This window comes from Nannobrachium achirus (assembly GCF_963921795.1).
Source record: "Nannobrachium achirus genome assembly, chromosome: 15".
NCBI lineage: Eukaryota > Metazoa > Chordata > Actinopteri > Myctophiformes > Myctophidae > Nannobrachium > Nannobrachium achirus.
Genome location: NC_137822.1, coordinates 34,458,372 through 34,479,349, shown reverse-complemented (window position 1 = coordinate 34,479,349; position 20,978 = coordinate 34,458,372). Strand labels below are relative to the sequence as shown.

Genomic DNA, 20,978 nt, shown 5'->3' with positions numbered 1-20,978 from the left:
TTATTTACACTGCTCAAAGAAATGAAGGGAACAAAATGTTCCCTTAATTCTTTGAGCTTTCTTTGAGCAGTGATGATAAAAACCGAATCAATAAATTGATTAAAAAGGCTGGCTCAGTGATTGGCCTCCCTCAGGATACTTTGGATATCACTAAAGCCAAGCGAATGAGGACCAAATTGAATACTATCCTTTCCTTCGAAGGCCATCCTCTCTATAAGGTATTTAATGACCTGCGTAGCAAGTTTAGCAACAGGTTTTTGATGCCTACAATATCTACTGAGCGAATGAAGAAATCCTTTGTTCCTGCTGCTGTTAGATTCCTTAACGTTAACGTACATCGCTAGCTTGGTTTTGGGAGGGTGTCATGTAATTTGTAAAGTCGGTTATTGTTATTTGTTGTGTATTTGTATGTTTGTTATATGTTGTCTTTGATTTTGTGTATTTGTATTCGCTCTGGTGGCAAAACGTGTTTCCCTTTGGGGACTAAGCAATAAACACATACCATACCATACCATACCATACAGTATATTATACTCAAATAAATTCAAATACATTTCTTTGAGCAGTATATTTCACAGCAGATATTCGACACATTAAATGTAATGCTTAAATTCAATTAATTATTTCAATGGACTAACATCTTGTTTTATGTGATGGCCTTCCTGCCCTGGAATTTGGCCTTTGTGCCCTAAAAAGAATTGACAACCCCAAAGGCCAAGTGGCCTTGCCCCTAAAATGATGAAATTCCATGTCTGGCGCAGAGAGTAGGGGGATGTCATTCCAGAAAATGGTCCGGTTGGCTGAAAATCAAATGTCAGCATTACATTAGGCCTATGGGAGCACTTGTAGGTTGGTGAATCAATAGGACCTGCCAGAACACCGCCTTCCATCATTTGATGCATATATATGGAGATAAAGAACCTATTCTTATCCCTGTCTATTTGCCGTGTATCAATTGTGGGAATCTCTTTTACAAAACATAATCAGCCATTCCACCAAATATACACCAACACAGATTTAGTGAAAGGTAGTGGCACTAGTGGCAACTGCACACACATCTCAGTTGATTGATTTTGAAGTCTTTGTTATACGTTTCCAAAGGAAAGGGTATAGTTTCATGAGCCACCCCACGCTTAAGAAGTGATTAGCGGTAAGGTACCCTAACCCTGAGATGGAAGGTTAAGCAGAAGCCTGATTAGTTTGTTTTAGGCTGTTACTTTGGAGCCTTGTTTTTAGGGCCATTGAGGCGCTGCGATACCGTATGTGGACTCCATAGTCAAAGTGGGGTTGAATGAGTGCTCTTGCTAGTTGAGTCTACAATGTATTTCTACTGACCAGCAGGGCGATCCTCTGTAAAAAAAAAAATAGTTTTTGGCTGAATTAGATTGTAACATTAACAAGTAAACATGCCATTTTCTAAGTCCTGTATTCAGCACCACAGCATTGGCCTCACATAGCCAGACACTATGGCTGCGTCTCTGGTCCTTAACTCATTCACTGCCAGATTTTTTTTAACCACCAAAGGCCCACAATGCCAGATTTGACCTTGAACTTAGACCTTTTTAGAAGTAAAAAAAATCGTTTTCTCTTTTTTTTGATCGATGATCTCCAACATGCCCATGGATGCCATGAAATCAGGGGGAAGAAAATGTCCGGTTTCGACATTCCCATGCAAAGCTAGATTGTTTTGAATGAATGCCGCTTTAGAGGAGGTTTACAATTAGAGTTAATGAGAGCTCACACACAAACACAGCCTTGAGTCAAAGCCAATGCTTTGGCTTGGTCAACAGTGCCCCCCGAGTGATATTCTGTCAAGGTATGTCAAAGGCCTGGTGGGCTTACATAAAAAACTTGTCAAGATACGTCCATGGATTTAATTAGGGAAAGTTAGCCGAGTCTTTGTCCAATCTGGGAACTAAATGCTTACCAATAGCTTTCTTCACAAATGTGTTCATAAAGATGTCTACTATCACCCCTGAACTTTTTCAAACCTAACTCCCTTGGGAAACTTTGTGGGAGCCAATCAAAGTTGGGGTCTCATTGAGTTTACTATACAGCGAAACAATACAAAAAAAAAATCTACTTTAACTGTTCTGCTGCCCTTGACAGTCCTCACCGTCATTCAAATCGGTGACTACATTTGACGCCATTGACAGCGCTCACCGTCAATCTTACTGTATTTACAGTGAATGTATTAATACTTACAGTATGTAGCTCCGGTCGCGGCCGCATCGGTAATGTCCACGATTTGTTTAAAATGCACGTTGGGCGTGCACGCGAAGTGAAGCTCCTCCATGTTAAGTCAATGGAGAGGCCCATAAAGAGACTTCATTTACTCCAAAAAAGACTTTTAATCCCAAAGCACATCCCTAAACAGCACTAACAAGGCTCGGCTGGCGGCCGCCATGACACACTGTCACATGACACATGTCATGTGACTAGATGACGTAATCGTTGATGTCATTCACCATTCCGTATGTGTACACACATTCCAGCCAGGCCTTTCACAATAACAGCGTGTGCCAATGGGAGGATCTGCGTGGCGTCAAAGAAAAGTTAACCCTTCATAGTAAGCAGCAGTTATTGTGTTAAGTAGCATGTGAGGGGTCAAACTAGGGGTTTTTCATGATTCAATGCATGCATTTGTTTTGCACGAAAAACTTTCCTTGGGCGAAAAACGGCCCCCACAAAACTGTGAAAAGTGATGACTCATCACTAAACCATATCCTCCAAAATAATGTCAATCATTTAAATATGCAGATGAGTCGAATCACGGTTACGTCAACAAACAGTATTGCTTTCTCACTGTTCTCAAAGGGAGACGGAATGGAAGATATATATTTAGTAAAAAATAAGGGGACATTATGATGAAATGTGTAAAAAGTAAATACAGAATATGGAAATATAATTTAAAACCAATAACAATATAACCATAATCTAAACAGAAATGAAAATGAACAGATTAATGTAAATATCATAATAATAATCACAGCCAGTAAAGACTGTAAATAAGGACAGTAAAGCGTTTTAAATTTGATTTAAAGTGTTGTGAATGAAACACTTGTCTAAAGTGCTGTTCCATTCCTACCATTTTGGAGCTGCACCCTCTAATCTGAGTCCCCATGTAGAAGTTATTTTTCTCGCCACTAGGGGGATGCACCCTCAAGCACTTACGCCAAAAATAAAAGCCTGGGTTTCCGAGGCTACTTACCAGCTGATGTCACATATTAAGTCAGTGAGGGTGCAGGGCTTGAGGACTTAGGGAATTGGACCTATAGTTGTCTATGGCAGGGGTTTTCAAAGTGAGTGACGGGCACCCTGGGGTGCCGTGACGGCAGTCCAGGGGTGCCGTGAGATAATTTGATAATATTTGGAATTTATTTGGACACTTGAAAAAATATTTATCATTTTAAACTTGAAGTACAAAGTTATTTTCAGTCAGTTCTAACCAAAATGGCTATTATCTCAACGTTTTCCTCGCAACATAATCACTAAAATATCGTCACTGTTGGGCAGAAACATCATATCTCCAAGTTTCAAATGTGTACGTCTTTTGGTAAAGCAAAGCCCTGCATCATCATACAAGACTGTCACACAAAACTAGTGAAAACAGCAGATCTACAAGCACACAACGCCTCGCATCTTTTGGTAAAGCAAAGCCCTGCTTCATCATACAAGACTGTCACACAAAACTAGTGAAAACAGCCGATCTACAAGCACACAACGCCTCGCAATGCGAGTTGTGTGCTTGTAGATCTGCCGTTTTCATTAGTACATTTTATATATGATAAATACAAAACAAACGGTTTTGGACATATAAGGTTTCCACCCGACAACGACGATATATGCTTGGCGGACGAATAGGTACCGGCCCCGGCTCTCCCGGACGCTCCTAGGCCGAGTTAGGGCATTTTATGTGAGCTGCAGTGGAGGGGGTCCTCCACTGGGGGCGCCACCACTTTTGCATCCGTTCTGGAGTAGCAGGAGTGGGTGGTCCCCGGGAATTCCCTGTGAGCAGCCCCGTGGGGGTGGTCATTTGGTCATTTTTGCACATTTGGTATTTTTTTTACACCTGGGGGTCCCCCAGGGACCTGGGGGTCCCTGGAACTCCGGGGGTCCTTGGAGGTTGTAGTTTGGCAGGTAAGGAGTGTGTGTGCAAAATCTGGCATGGATCGGGGCAACGGTTGCGGAGATATGAGCAGGGCAAAAGTGTGACGTCTGACGTGTGACGGACGGACTGACTGACTGACGCACGGACACCTGGTGGAGCTTTCTGTAGTAAGTGCGACCTACGGTCGCAATAAATATAAGGTGCTGGGAGTGAAAATTATAATGTAGGGGTGCCTCGGATTAAACAAATATTTATGGGGTGCCCCGAGATAAAAAAAGTTTGGGAACCCCTGGTCTATGGTTCAGCTTGCAAACACTTCCTGGTAGGAAGCATCAAGCTTTTCTATACGTCCTACCTCCTCATTGATGCCTCCTGATCCTCCTATTTCCTATGTCCTTCAAGCAGGCATAAGAGACTTGACACGAGGAAAGAAATGGCCAGACAAATTCTACTTCTTGTAGGAGCTAGGATTTAGGAGATAAGGTCTAGCTGCGATAGGCTATCATACAGACACGTCAAGTAACGATAATTTATTGTGGAGGGGGGGAGGGAATCAAACAGTTCATTGCTGTTCTGTGCTGCTCGGTTCTTGCATAAATATTACAGCATAAACTGGAAGAATGTTTAACAGCAAAATATGTATCATTTTCACTTCCTCTTCAGAAATACAGGAAAACAGGGCAGAGAGACGGGGTGGATCACATTCTGGAGCGTTGTGTGTCTCACCAGTTTGACACTGATGTGTTGATAAGCTGTCACACGACACAAACTGGTAAAAGGCACTTACTTCCTACTGTCCCTAACAGGAAGTGATTCATGTACTTGTCTAGCATATTTCTGCTGTAAATACTGCACAGCAACGTTTGCACCATTTTCACTTCTTGCTGAAATTAAATATGCTCAACTTTGACAATATTCTAACTGTGAAGAGATTTTTTTTAAACGTCTTCATCAGTGGTTCTCAAGCTTTTCAGGCCGTGGCCCGCGACACCCCCAAAATAATAACATTTTAACCGGATTGTAGGAGTTGTTGAGGCATTACATTTAGTTTGACTCGGCTCCACAGATAAATATTGTGAAAATAGCCGAATCTACACGTTGTGAGCTTGTACAACAAGCTCACAAGGTATTTAAAAAATGTTTTCCTCTTCCTACTATTTCACAATTTGAACACTGTTTGACCACTTTTTATAGTTTTATTTTGTTTTTTTTTAATTAAAAAGCTCTTAAAAGTCGTTAAATTGTCACTTCACTGTCATCTGGGGGACCCCAGAACCACTGGTCTACATGGCCACGCCCGTCCCGTGGTTGATGCATTTGTTTAAATAAATCAAAGCCCCAAGGTCCAACAGATCAACTATATAATGTACATATGTATATAATGTAATGTTAACTGAGTCAAAGAGGAGTATGTGCTGTATAATCACTGGAATCTCAAACCCGACACTGCTACCTATCATAGCCAGCCTTGGTTTTCCCCAGAACAAGCCTCAGGCAACAATAAAGGAAGCAGGAAATAATTAAGTTAAAAAACAACAATCTGTAAAACACTGTAACAGCCTACAACTTACAAGCAGACATCGTTAGACGTCGCTACAAATCACTTATACGAGGTTGAAAGTGTTAAAGTTCTCTTTTAAGATGGCGTGTTTGACGTCTTTGAAGACAACACGAATGTTCTCCGTGTCAGTAGCACAGGTATAGTGTCTGTAAAGGTCTTTGGGGTGTCCAGCGTGTTGGTCCTCGTACATTTTCAAGATGAACTTCTTTGCAGCTTCAGCATCTCTCGGGGGCCCTATAGATGAACAGAATCAGACAATAATACATTTAATCACAGTGTTTTTCCATTAACAAATATGGCAGTGTGCTTCGCTGTCATTACTGGTATGACAGTGATGCGAACAGGAACGAGAGCTTGCGCCAAGTTCCGAAAGCATTCACTGAAGTGCCAAGAATGGCACACCCTTGAGTGTAATATTGCTATTATACAAGAGTGTTTATCTCCATTTCCCTGGAAATACAATGGAGTCTGACTGACAAGTTGATTCGTCCAGACAACTTCAGCTGATGAGCAAAATAGAGATTGTGATTTCCCAACCTCCCTTTTAGCTCAATCTTGTACTAAGGCATCTGCTTAAATACTTTAAAGATTCAGCTAAAACATCTGCAAACTTCACAGCTGATGGAGTTTGTCAGAGTGGGAAAAACTTCTAGTAGAGTGGTTCTAAAAGTGGGGTCCAGGGACCCCCAAATGTCCTTGAGGGGGTTCCAGGGGGTCCCCAGCAAAATGTGTTAATATAGCATCAAAGTTTAATCCACTTTAAGCCAATATACAATACATTGGCTATTTGAAAAATAGACAATCTATGCAAAACTTTGTGAGCTTGTAGATCTGCAATCTTTTACAACAAATATTGCATGGGGGTTCCAGGCTCAACATCTTTTCAGATGAGGGTCGGAGTAGTATTCATTCTGATTAGAAATGTTTTATTTGAGAACAGCTAGGTGTGCCGTCATGCTGATTTGATCACTGCTAGGGAGCCTATTTCAACCAATTGTCTTACTTGGTCAGAACTACCAGTTGTATTAATAAGCTACACACTGGGAAACCACTGAAGTAATGAAAACTGGACCTCAGTTGGCTCTGTACTTTGACCCCTTTTTCCCGTCTACACAAAATCTCCTCTGCCAAGATCTGCTGTTTTTTGCTAATTATCAGTGATGAGCTTAGCTACATAGGTTAATTACATTTCTAAGTAGCGTAACGGAAACTTGCTACATTTCTCTGGGGATAGCTTGTAGTGTAGTTGAGCTATATTTAATGAAGAGTAACTAGTATTGTAGCTTACTACATTTTCCAAGTAGCTGGGCCATCACAGTCGGGATGAATAAATAAATGAATAGACCAGTCATTACAATAGTGTACCCAATAGTGAGGGGTATACATTTAAGATAGAGGGTTTCTAGTTTCTGTCTGTTCTATAATAAACAATCAAACTGAGCATGTTTTGCCAGCCCATTTGTTTGGTGGAAAGTTGTTCTTGATAAAAAAAATAAAAATAAAAAATAGTAGTGTTGATGTAGCTAGCTACTTTTGCCCTGTAGCTTTTAGTGTAACTTGCTACATTTCTCTGGGGATAGCTTGTAGTGTAGTTGAGCTATATTTAATCAAGAGTAACTAGTAGTGTAGCTTACTATATTTTCCAAGTAGCTGGGCCATCACTGCTAATTATCCTCCCAGAAATGGATGTTGGTATTCAAGTGGTTAAAAATGCTGTGTTTAGGGCTGTCACAATTATTACATAATCGTCTAATCGTGATTATTTGACATTATCGCAATTATTTTGTCATAATCGTCATAATCGTGAATGTTGAAAAATGTCCGAAATAGTGGAAATAGCAGATCTACACGCTCACAACGCGTCGCATCGCGACGCGTTGTGAGCTTGTAGATCGGCTATTTCCACCATCAAAGTTATTTTTTAAGTAGTAAGTTGTCAAATATGTCAGTAATTTCTTTGTATATTTAGGTTATGTGTCATATCTACCATGTACAACTTCAAAGCCTAAAAGCCAAACAGAAATGTAATTATCAACGACAAAAAAAAACACAATTAAATCGTTAATCGCCAATTATTTGACTGACAATTAATCGTCATGTAAAATGTCATATCGTGACAGCCCTAGCTGTGTTTACATAAAGCATAGTGTGTGTCTTACCAGGAAATTCTGGAAAGTAGTCTGCCAAGTGGGACGTTGTGATTTTCTCTACTAGCAAGTCTGTTTTGTTGAGGAAGAGGATGAAGGCGGATTCCTGGAAGTATTTGCTGGTGACGATGGTCCGGAACAAGGCTTTGCTCTCTTTCAGTCGATTCTGTTAAGAGAGAGTTGAAGAAGTTCTGTTTACACCCGAAGGAAACACAAGGGACAAGAGAGTAGAGGACTGACAACAAAGTTGGCAACAGGTTTCCCCGGCCAGGAATCGACTCATTATCAGGCATTAGTGCGTGTGTTATATGCCCTAACCACTTGGCTGTATGCCCTAACCACCTGGTTATCAGGTTGCCCCAAAAGAAAGTAGCTTAACCTCTAATTTTGTGCAATAAATTAAAAGAGGACTATTAATGGCAACTAACTGTAGCTATGCGACACAATAATGTAAATCTTGTCAAGTCAAAAAGATGTTTGACCTTACTTAACTCCTGTGGTGGAAAGTAACCAAGTGCATTTACTTAAAGGAGTAGTTCACCACTTTTCAACCTGTCTTCATATAATAGGTCCTCACTAATGTTCATGATAAAATATCACAAATTCTTTCTACTCAGTCCAAGTCTCCTAGGAGAGCTGTGGGAAGTTCAGAATCCATCGTCTTGTGACATCATCATTTCCAAAAACAAAATGTAATCAATATTTTTGAAAAAAATATATATATATTTTTATTATCGCGAGAACAATGGCTTCCACTTTAAAATTGCAACTTTTCAGGAATAGAAAGCCTGCAGTTTCTATAAGCTGGATTGGCAATCGATGATGTCACAAGACGATGGGTTTCTAACCTGCCCACAGCCCTCCTCTGAAAAAAAAAAAAAAAAAAAAAAGGTATTTTTGAATGAGGACCAATTATATGAACATAGGTTGAAAAGTGGTGGAGTTCCCCTTTAAGTACTGTACAATTTTGAGGTATTTGTACTTTACAATTTCCAATACTTTTACATCTACTCCACTACATCTCGGATCCAAATATTGTACTCTTACAATTTTTTGAAAACTCAAGTTACTAGTTACTTTGCAGATATAAATTATAATATTATAAATCATACATTAACCACTTTAGCCCTCTTTTATACCTAAGGCTATTTGAAAAATAGCCGATCTACAAGCTCACAGTATTGATACGGCAATGTAAAAAAAAAAAAAAACACTGCTTACATCGTTCTCACTCTCTTGGAGGACCTGGTCATACTCGCTGATGGCCACCAGGAATATGATGGTGGTGACCTTCTCAAAGCAGTGGATCCACTTTCTCCTCTCAGAGCGCTGGCCACCCACATCCACCATCCTTCAAAAAAATCAAACAAAAAATGAACAAATGGATGAACCAGCATCATATTCTGTGTTGTCAAACTCGAGGATTTTTATTTATTTATTTTTTGTTTGTTTCAGAGATCTCTTTTTCAAGTGAGATCTGGTGCATACAGTACATTGGCATACGGTACCTAAATCTAAACTAGCCAGGGACGTGCTGGCCATTGAGAAAAGCGGGAAAACTCCCGAACGGCCGGTTCATTCCCGGCCGGTCCATGCTGGCCATTAGGAACAAATATTAATAATAAAATGTCGGCCTTCGTTCCATTTTGGGTAAATCGTCACTGTCGGGCAGAAACCTTGTATCTCAGTTTCAAATTTATAATTTGTTTCGCAAAGCAAAGCCCTGCTTCATCATATAAGGCCGTTGCACAAAAGTAGTGAAAACAGCAGATCTACAAGCACACAACGCCTCGCGGTGCGAGGCGTTGTGTGCTTGTAGATCGTCTGTTTTCACTAGTTTAAATCATTTTTAAAATGATAATACAAAACAAACGGTTTTGAACATACAAGGTTTCCAGGGCCTCTCCAACTCTTTTTCCCAGGCTCAGGAATCAGGGGCCCAGCACGTCCCTGAAACTAGCTGCTTAGTTGGCTGTGTTGCATACGTCACATTGTCCCCAGCTCAGCCATGCCCCTTTTTTTTTGATAATTTGGAACAAAAGTGACGGGTATGTGTAAAAATGATTGCAATAGAGAAGCCACTTACCGAAAGAGGACAACATTAAGGTCAAAGGGGTACTCTATGATGCCTGTGGTGGCCACCCTAACCCTCAAGATGTCCTGCAAGGTGGGAAGGTAAAATGGGGACGTGATTCTGTCCAAGTCACTCAAGTAGCTGAAACGTTAAGAACAAAAGGAAAGGTTTAGACCAGGTCTAAGATTGTATGTTTTAGAACCTCTTAGAACAGATATCGGTTTTAGAATCATTAAATAGCTTAAATTGGTTTTAAACAGAGTTTTTGTGTTTCCTTACACCCTTCAGGAGGGTAGAGACACACATTAATATGTCAAAGCCAACATTTACAGTACATCTGCAGTTACTGTGTGGCTGTTGTTCTCAGGTTTCAGCTACAAACACCACCAATATGTTAGGGCGGGTGAGCAGTGGAGTTAGCAATCTATTGTTCACATCCCATACTGCCAGTAGTGTGACAAACTGTGAGAGCCTTTTACTCACATTCTTGATTAGAGGTTTAACGACATTCAAATAAGCATATCTTCTTCAAATATGTTCAGACTTCGATGAATGCCACATCGTTTGGAAACCAATGTCCCCTTGTGCCCTAAAGCACGGTACTTGATCATATATCACTTTTCCACTTTTTTTTTTATCAATTTGTACTTAGTTGTCCCACTCGAGTTACCACAGTCCTGGAAAAGCCGAATGCTCACCCCATAACATGATTTATGAACCTGTGGCGGCTCATGTGGGACAACCAAGGCATGGATGTGTTTGTAATGACAACTAGAAACACTTTCATGAAAAAACGACTTTTGATCGCAACAAATAGTGTAAAAGCGATAGGCTTATGGGCTCCACTCTATACTATGAGGGCTGCTGGGTTCTGCTGGGGAAACTGGACAGGGGCAATTCTGCTTAACCCATTTAGGCCTGAACACATTATGACGCAATATTTTATGCTTTAAATATAAAAAAATAGCAGATATACAAGCTCGAGCTTGTAGATGTGCTATTTTTGAAAAATCGTGAAAATTAGAATTTTGACCCGGTTCTATAAGTGTCTTTTGAATCCTTCTAAGATTTTTAGAAAAAAAAAACTATGTTTCTATGTCAGCAATCTGGCCAGCCATCGTCAAAGAAAAGGTCCTTTTCACTTAACTGGAGCTCAGTTAGTCTGTTCTTGAGAGACTACTATGTCAGTGGTGCTCAAACCTTTTCATGTGAAGGACCCCCAAAATTATATTTATTTGGCCTTGGCCACGGACCCGCATCTCAAAATATTTAGTTCCAGGGACCACCCAGAAGCAAAATTTGAGTTACAAACGTTCGCTTTGAAAATACATATATTCAAAGATTTGCACACATTTTCATGACTTTTTCAAAAATAGCAGATCTACAAGCTCGCAGCGCGGCACTCGGTGCCGCGCTGTGAGCTTGTATATCTGCTATTTTTCACTGGTTATAAAGCATTCAATAATTCTAGGCCTAAATGTTAATTGACCCCATGGACAGTCATTTGGGATCAATATAGGAAAATGAGCCTAGATGTTATTTAGTGCGGAGTTGTCCTTTAAGTTCAAAACATATCGCATCATGACCCCGTCTTAGAAAAAATTGAAAAATCTTTGCGAATGGTTTTATGAATGTCTTACTATTTGGCTGAATCAGACAATTGGAATTCCCTTCTGCGCTCGTAACACGCTCGAATGCCCAGGTCGTTCCACACACGACTAATTGCATCCACCTGCCCTGGTTCCAAAGCGGTCACCTGTGCTGGTTCCACCCGAGTTAACGTCTCTGCATGCTTCTGAAATATATAAAATACAAAAAAATTAAAAATGTCATGCAGAATTATATTTAACCCATTTAGAACGGGTACACTATATTGTGTATCATTATTTTATGCTTTAACTATTGAAAAATAGCAGATATACAAGCTCACAGCGCGGCACCGAGTGCCGTGCTGCGAGCTTGTAGATCTGCTATTTTTGTAAAATCTTGAAAATTTGAATTTTGACCCGATTCTATGAGTGTCTTTTGAATCCTTCTAAGGTTTTTTGAAAAACCTATGTTTCTATGTCAGCAATCTGGCCAGCCATCGTCAAAGAAAAGGTCCTTTTCACTTAAATGGAGCTCAGTTAGACTGTTCTGGAGAGACTACTATGTCAGTGGTGCTCAAACCTTTTCATGTGAAGGACCCCCAAAATGATATGTATTTGGCCACGGACCCCCATCTCAAAATATTTAGTTCCAGGGACCCCCCAGAAGCAAAATCTGAGTTTGAAACGTTCGCTTTAAAAATACATATATTCAAAGATTTGCACACATTTTCCACAACTTTTCAAAAATAGCAGATCTACAAGCTCGCAGCGCGGCACTCGGTGCCGCGCTGTGAGCTTGTATATCTGCTATTTTTAAATAGTTAAAGCATCCAATAATTTTAGGCCTATTTAAATAAGGTCCAGGGTCCTTACAGCGTTCTGTTGGTCTGTGTAGTCGATGTGAAGCTCATTCATGGCATTCATTAATGCCCGAATGGCCGTGACGATGTTCTGATGCACCACCTTAATGAACCCTCTCCTGTCAGCTTCAGTGTAGCCAGAGCCATGGATGATCCTCATCTGTTTGATGAATGTGCTCTTCCCACTCTCACCGGTCCCTGCATGGGGACAGTAAGACCAAGGAGATCAAAGCCAAGTGCAGAAATAAGACATCTGTGACATCTAGGGGATGGGACGATTTGCGATATTACCGATTATCGTGAGTGTTTTTTATCGCAATAAACGATAATATCGCAAATCGCATCGTGGAGATTTAATTTATCGTGATATCGTCCTCCGTCATGCACTGGGATCAATTCACCTTTTTATTTGCCGAGCTGCATATCCGGAACCACTTGGTAAAAGGTACTTATAATAATATACATACTTGATAGTCTTTTTTTCCCACTCTCTATCAAATGTCTTTGCCAAAAAATAGCCGATCTACAAGCTAACACTGCGTTGCGGTACGACGCGTTTTGAGCTTGTAGCTCTGCTATTTTTCTGATCCAGGATAATGGATTTATGGATTTTGATTATCGCGATAATATCGTAAAACTGGATTTATTTTGTCACAATAATCTTGATATGACATTTTCATATCGTCCCATCCCTAGTGACATCATGCACTGAAAGTTATCTGAACATCAATCAGTCGCAGGTAAACGTGGTCTTTCAGCACAACAAAATTAATGCAACAAAATTAATGTCTTAAAAGGTAGCGTAAGTGATCATTTAAATTGTTAAAACAAACCTTTTTGGGAAGACATTAAATCTTGTGTAGGCTATATTTGTATACACTGTTTTGTATATTCTGTTATTGCTATCGAGGTCTCCTTGTCTCTCCAGCTCTTTAATAGTGGGTGGGTTGCCAATTTCACCCAATCAGCTTAGTGATCCCGTTTCAATGTTGTATTACATGAGAAAGTACCCATTATTATCAGCTTTTAGTGATCCAGTTTCAATGCTGTATTTTTCTTTTCTTTGCATATTCACTTCCCATTTCACTTGTTTATCCTGTATGAGTTCTCTCTCCGGATTGGATGAAATTGATATCCCAACCTGAACATGTATTGTCTGTTTACTAAAGAGCTGAGGAGAGGCAGGGGGACCCCTGTTATTGAACAAACACTGTAGCTATGCTTGCAGTCAGTATATATAGCTATTTAACAAATATCACTAACTTCTATTTTAAAAGAGCAAGAGCATACAGTATATTTATAAGTGACTCTTTCATTGTTTAGATGTCTGCAAGCTCTTGAAGTGTGTGGATTCACCCGACATGTTGACAGATCAGAAGATTTTGTCTAAATGTTTAAAGGCCCAAACAGAAGCATGTTTGTGCAGGGTCTAGTTTTGGATGAACTGGGGGAAGTAAAGGGCCGTCCTCCTCACCAAGCACTATAGGCCTACTGTTCTCTGCCATGATCCACTTGAGTTAGAACCATTTATTTATAGTTTATTTATACTTAGACTTAGCATAGACTGTGGACAGTCTTTCAACCAACAGGCTACAGGTAAACTGGTAGCAGGTTTTGCAAGTCTATCAAGTATGTAAAGAATGCAGCGACTTGTCGTATGCTATCACAAAGGTCAACAACGATATTCATTAATGTATATCATTAAAAGAGAAGTGTGAAAGGGCTTTAGAATGTAACACATCTAATAACACTGTTTTAGAATGATTGTAATCATGTGATTGAACATTTGACACTAGTCTTATACACTTGACAGTGTCAGAAACCAATTTATGTTCTGCCCAAAAAAATAGAAATCCCATTTATTCTAGACAACAAAGGAAATCTACACTTCATATCCGAGTTTAGGGGTAATACTCATTGTTGAATGAATTCAGTCAGACTCACCTAAAAGCAGCAGCTTCAATTCTCGAGTGGAGGTCCTTTTGTCGCGCTTCAGTTGTCTCTCTATTTCCACGTGTATCCTGCGCCTCTCTTGTTCGTCGCTAGACATACAGCATAGATCCATTGCTGGACGAGGTCAAAGCAGCACACACAGTGCTTCTGCCAGGTGACGGTCAAAGGAATGAATGGATAGACAGACACAGCCTCGGCTATGATGTTGTCTTCTGCCGGACCATGCGGGGACAGTCCTGTCCCAAACAGGAACAGGTGGATTGGCAGCTTTGAGAAGTCATCCTTCCTCATAGAACCCGTCCAGGTGCATTTCACATTCCTTTCTGTGCAGGAGTGCCACGGCGTAGCCTGCTTGGCTGCAGGCCACCACAGTATGCAGAGCAGTAGGCCCAGGGACGTGCAGAGAATGTTAGAGAGGCAGGGGCTGACATTTCTGGAAGGGCCTTTTGGTGAAAATGTCGAAGAAAGCAGACCTCCAAGCTAGGGCATTCACGAATAGTGATTTTTAGTTTTCGAATTATTCGACCTCAAAGTATTCGAATAGTCGAATATTCGACAGCACTGGCCAAACTTTCAAATATTAAGTAAGCAAGAGGCGAACATTGTGAAAATAGCAGATCTACATGTTCACAACGCCTCGCAACGCCAAGCTTTATACATTATATATTTAAGAGAAAACAATAATAAAACAAAAATAAGCGAATATTCGACTTCGGTGAACAACGTCGAATAGTGACTTTGATATTCGACAATTTGAATATTTGCTGAATGCCCTACTCCAAGCTCACAACGCGTCGCAGGCTATTTTCGGTGCTTGATACCACACTGAACTACGCATAATCAAGTCAATACTGAAGATGTTGTGTGTGGCATGGATTTCTACACAGAGATGGCGATTCTTTCAACATATTAGATGCTGCATTCAAGTTCAGGAGAGTTTGGACAACAAAATTCACTTGAATGCTGCCTACTGGTGTGGCATGGAAAGGGGGAATTTGTGTTTCTTTCACCATAGTGAAAACTGCATTCATGGTCTGAAGAGGGCACTTTTTAACAGACAGATAAAAGGGCAGGGGCTCAAGCCCCCTTTTATGTCTATGTGTGCACATGCCTGAGCACGTAGGCCTATATCCACGGCTTGGCAGCAGGAACCATGGAACCAGGGAACAGGGGGGTGGGGGGGGGGGGGGGGGGGTTCCCCAAATGGGTTTGAAACCGCTTTCTTGCAGCAGTGCATAAAATACTGATACACGAGAGGTTTTAGTTACAGTAGATGTAGCCAGGTTCATGAGTGTGCAGCAGGGGCGTCAATTGGGTATGGCAGGGGTATGCAGCTGCCATACCCTGGGTCCAGGGGGGAAAATAAAAGTTACTTTTAAATATGAATCCATGAACGTCTCCTTGTCTATCTGTGCTGGTTATTATGTTGTTAAATTACAGTAAAATAACTACAAATGCTAAATTTGACAAAATGGTCACTTTAACAAGGTATTATAATTATATTCTCCCCAGCTTGACAGAAAGGTATATTCCCAGGTTCCGCAGGTCAGCTGCACAGGTGCAATGCATTATTGTTAATCGTGGCACGTTTACTAACATGCTAAGTTTAGCTGCACTTGAACAACCATTCCAGGCTGCCATATCCAGCCCAAGAAACCATAGAAACCTGTGTAAAAAAACTGTTTTTTTTTTCAGACTGCTGCGAGGCGTTGTGAGCATGTAGATCGGCCATTTTCACAATAGAACCGTGTTATACAAAATGTAATGCCTCTTTTCCATGAGGACTGCCATCTTTGCCATACCCTAGCTTTTGCTGAACTGACGCCACTGGTGTGCAGTAACTGTGTAATACCCATGTGCTGTACTCACTGCGTGCACCAATGTACCAGGGCTTGTCGCCATGCGGTCTCTGATCAAATGGATATGGAAAGGAATTTATTCAGGCACTTGGCAACAACAGCAGAATGAAAAAATGTGAACACAACACTAAGACTGCAATTACTTCAACCCATTTAGGCCTAGAATTATTGACTGCTTTAACCAGGGAAAAATAGCAGATATACAAGCTCACAGCGCGGCACCGAGTGCCGCGCTGCGAGCTTGTAGATCTGCTATTTTTGAAAAGTTGTGAAAATGTGTGAAAATCTTTGAATATATGTATTTTTTAAGCGAACATTTCTAACTCAAATTTTGCTTCTGGGGGTCCCTGGAACTAAATATTTTGAGATTGGGGTCCGTGGCCAAATACATATCATCTTGGGGGTCCTTGACATAGGTTTCTTGCACACATTTTCACGATTTTTCAAAAATAGCAGATATACAAGCTCGCAGCGCGGCACCGAAGTTAACATTCATGGGGGGCCCGCAGTGAATCCTTGTACCCAGGGCCCAGAATTTGGTGTGACGCCCCTGACAACAGCAGAATGAAAAAATAAAGTGACAATTTATTGAGGCAGGTGAACACAACACTAAGACAGCAATTACTTTAAAATACAATAGCATGCACACAACAACAGCATTAATGGATATTAAATCATTAGTGCCAAGAACTGAAGAACATTATTATTACCTAAAGCCTATATTGATTCATTTCAGCACTGAGAAATACAGTCAGGCCGGGCGAATTAAATAGTCAGAGGTCATTAGACACAAGATTCTTCTTTTCAGCAGTTGGTCCTTCATGATTCAATTTGCAGGACCATGATGTACTGCTGCTGTATAGAAGAGGAGCATGGGACATTATTCTGCCACTTGTCAAAGTGCCAGCTCGTGTCAAACACACTAATCCAGAGAGTGACTTCTTAGGCTAATCCAATCAAAGATTGTTCCTGAATTCATTATAGCTTATGGCACGTTTTGACTGTAGCCCTCTAAAATAGGGGTCTTCAACAAGGGGGTCTGGGACCCCTTAGGGGATCCTCAGAGTTACTACAGGGGGGCCCCCAAATCTTTGTGTGATTGGAAACGTTTTTCTTTCTTTTTTACATTAACATCCCCATTTGGAGGAGATCTTTAGCCTAAAATAGCAGATCTACAAACTCACAACGCCTCACGCTGCCCCCAAATCTTTGTGTGATTGGAAATGTTTTTCTTTTTATACATTAACCTTAGCATCCCTATTCGGAGGAGATCTTTAGCCTAAAATAGCAGATCTACAAGCTCACAACGCCTCATTGTGAGCTTGTAGATCGGCTATTTTTGGCAAAGAGGTTTGGTCTACTGTGGGAGGGAGGAGAGCAGACAAAGTAAAGAGTGAAAGGTCAAGTTTACTTAAATGACTGAAAATAAGGGTTAGGGTCTATGAAACTATCTATGAAATCTATGTATTTAATCAGCAAAACAATTACATACAGTATATAGTGGGGGTCCCTGCTTCATCCCCTGTCAGCTTAGGGGTCCTTGGCTGAAAAACGTTGAAGACCCCGGCTCTAAAACCTGTGGTCTGAGGTCCACTGATGAGCCTTGAGGATATTGCAACTGGGCCCCCAAATAAGTTGCAAAACACAAAGATTATTTAAAACAATATAACACTTTTTGCTGCCTGCATAACAGCAGACGTATTTTCCAAAGGTCTGTTTAGAAGTCAATAGTTTATCAATTATCAGGGAAGTGAGGAGTTATTACAGTAAGTATCTTGTGCTTTTCAGGTTGTTGTTTTTCCCTCCCCACTATCTGATTCAGATCACACAAGCTTGTTAAAACCTGCAGTGCATTGCATAATCATGGGGAAGTCCATTACAGTTCACGGGGAAACTCTCCATAACGATGCATAAATACATTTTCCTTACAGATGATAAAGAATTCAATCTTCAAAGTATTACGTTATTCGGCATTTGACACTGTATATTTAAATAGATAGGAATCTGCATTTAACCCCAACTATTAGGAGCAGTGGCTGCTATTAGAATACCAGAACGCTCATCCCCAAAACCCAGTCGCCTCGGGCGTCTATCCGGTGGAACTGGTATTCCTAAAGGTGGCATTTCACTAGCAGATAATCTGGGCATTTAATGACCCTCCTGAGTATTGGGCTTCTAGATCAAGGGGCGAATCTCGGGCTTAACTGTCGTCTAGTAGTGTGGGGGTTCAAAGATCCAATCTTAACCCAGCCGAGTTGCTCGCAGGGCGGTCGGACCGCCCCAGACTATTTAAAAAATGTTTGATCACTACTGGTATGGAACAGCACAGCGGCGGGCGACCGAGAGAAGGACAGCCGCTGACCCCGCTGTTTGGACGCAAGGGACGGGGACTGTTGTTGCCGACCGCCCGCTGATCTGACAGCCTTTCCCTCTCTCACAAACACACACACACGCGCGCGCTGGAGGCGTTGGATGATGTCCAACAAACTTTTAAACACGTTCGCATGCCATGTTCGAGGGTTAGGGTTTCGACTTGTTTACTTCTTCTGCTTCCGCATTTTAATCGTGTACTGTGTGCATGTTTAGATTTATCTGGTAAGAGAATCTTAAACCATTATCCTGTAGTGTGTGATTTTGAGTGTCTTGCCCTGGGACATCACATAGAGTTAGTGGAGCTGGAGCGCGAACCAGCGGCCTTCTGATAATCAGGCCAGTCTCTTTACAAACCTATGGGAAACTGAAGTATGTCACCTTCTGGAAACCCAGGACTATACAGTTATGCACAGACACATCCTGGAAATAGAGACGCCGCGGATCATAGAGATCTCCTAATTGGGAGATACTGACAGGAGAAATATCAGAGGGTCCAAACACAAGGCAATGATTAATAGGGGCAGTGTTTTCCGAATAAGGCTATAGCAGGGGTACAATGAACTTCTCCCTTTTTCTGCATTTTAAAATGTTGGGGTATTTTTTGCCTTTATTGACAGTAACAGTGGAGAGACGTGCAGAGAGTAGGGGGATGTCATTCAAGAAAATTGTCCGGCTAGCTGAGAATCAAACCCGGGACTGCTTGATAAGAGCATTGTGCCCATGTGGTAGGCCTACAGTATACTGTATGGCCCCTAAAACCTTTTTCAACTCTATATGTATATATATATACGAATGGAACCAAATGGACCATAACCAGGCCATTTGGTTACTTATATATATTGTCAAGAATTACAGACTTGTAAGGGTACATTTTTACTCCCCTAAAGGAACCCAGAGTCTCTGGAATGCACCTTGTAAACCATGTTAACACGCCACAAGACTCTTACTGCAGCTGGATGGTCATGTCCCTGTACTGTACATGTCAGTATATTACATTATATGGGAGCACTTGTAGGCTGGTGAATCAATAGGACCTGTCAGAACACCGTACCCCCGGTGGGACGTAGCGCGTGGAAGGAACACGTTATTCCCACCAGTTCCTTTCCCCTCCATCAGCAGCCCCGCCCGGCCAAGGGGGAGGCAGTATAGAGACCAGGATTACTGCCTGTTTTTTTTTTATAACATTTTTGTCAAACTAGTCCTTTGTTTCCCAAACAGTCTGGACCCATTTGTGTGTCAGACCCATTTTAATGGGTCGCGAGTAAATATCCCCCCCCCCTTTCAACTAGTTTGGGTTGCGGGGAGAATTTCCCTTTTGGGTTCCAATCTACAAACCTTGGGAACCATTGAACTATAGTTCATACCTGCATTAAGCCAGATCGCTCTCTGCTGGCTTTCTTATGTTTATAGACTCGAGCAGCCACCATCCCTCCAGGCTATGGGAACACAACAGCATGTGTCAAGCCACGAGGAGCAAAACGGACGAGGACGGCGTGACAGTTCTTATAGCAGGATTTTATACTTCTATAGTGGGATACCAGAACATACCAGTGATACAGATTAAACCACTAGGTGGTGCACACGCATCTCAGTTCAGATTGTAACAGACAAGCAAACATGCAGTTTTCTAGGTCCTGTATTCAGCACTACAGCATATTCTGGTTTGCCTGATAAATCACATACAAAACTCCATTTCATGATGACTTTAAAGGAGCTATAGTCAACTTTTTCATTGTAGGGCCGACACTTTGTTTACATCCTAGTCTATAGACTAGAATTTAAACAAAGTGTCGGTCTGACAATGGCCAAAATGATTATTTTATCATTATTTTACGCTTTTTGTGGTCATTTCTGAATAGAAACACATATACAAGGCTTATTTTTTTATAAAATATTTTCGAAACATTATTTTTATTTTAGCATCCGTTTTTCAAGAAAAAGTTGACTATAGCTCCTTTAAATACCAAATGTTACTACCGGTATTTTGTGGGGGAGGGGAAAAAAAGTCTCTTTGATGATAAGACACTAACGGCGATGTATACTACACTTTTAGAGCCGAATTTATTTTGGTTTGGGGGAGTCACACAAACTCGCTGGCACCGAACAGCCGAATTAATGACGGTACCTGCTCCTCCTGAACCCCTGAATGATACCATATTGCAGTTTGGACAGAGCCGAACAAAAATAAATTCACCTCTAAAAGTGGAATATGAATTGGCCCTTAGAAACCCTGTACACTTGACTACACGGTGTCCAGTTGTCAGTGAGCTGGTTGTTAGGTGTTTATCAGTGTGTTACTTACATACAGCCTAACTCGGCATCACTCTTTGTTCTCAACGTCTCCTTCAATCACTGACAATGCGGTAAAGAAGACCCTGAATGTACTTCTGCTCTCTCACCGTGTCCACCATCGTCTCTTCCGCTTGGTGCAGACAGCATGCATCAAACCAA

At 41.2% G+C, this 20,978-nt stretch overlaps 1 protein-coding gene across 1 annotated transcript; it reads right to left on the bottom strand.

Moving 5' to 3' along the window:
- Nucleotides 1-5,692: 5,692 nt before the first annotated feature.
- LOC308299203 (guanine nucleotide-binding protein subunit alpha-14-like) lies at nucleotides 5,693-14,407 on the bottom strand (the record flags this gene model as incomplete). The annotated part of the gene is made up of 7 exons (XM_080742929.1): nucleotides 5,693-5,906; nucleotides 7,832-7,985; nucleotides 9,041-9,170; nucleotides 9,906-10,034; nucleotides 11,534-11,688; nucleotides 12,356-12,540; nucleotides 14,287-14,407. 7 exons carry the CDS (start codon nucleotides 14,405-14,407, stop codon nucleotides 5,716-5,718), a joined length of 1,065 nt encoding a protein of 354 aa, XP_080599055.1. The 3' UTR covers nucleotides 5,693-5,715.
- Nucleotides 14,408-20,978: the final 6,571 nt, after the last annotated feature.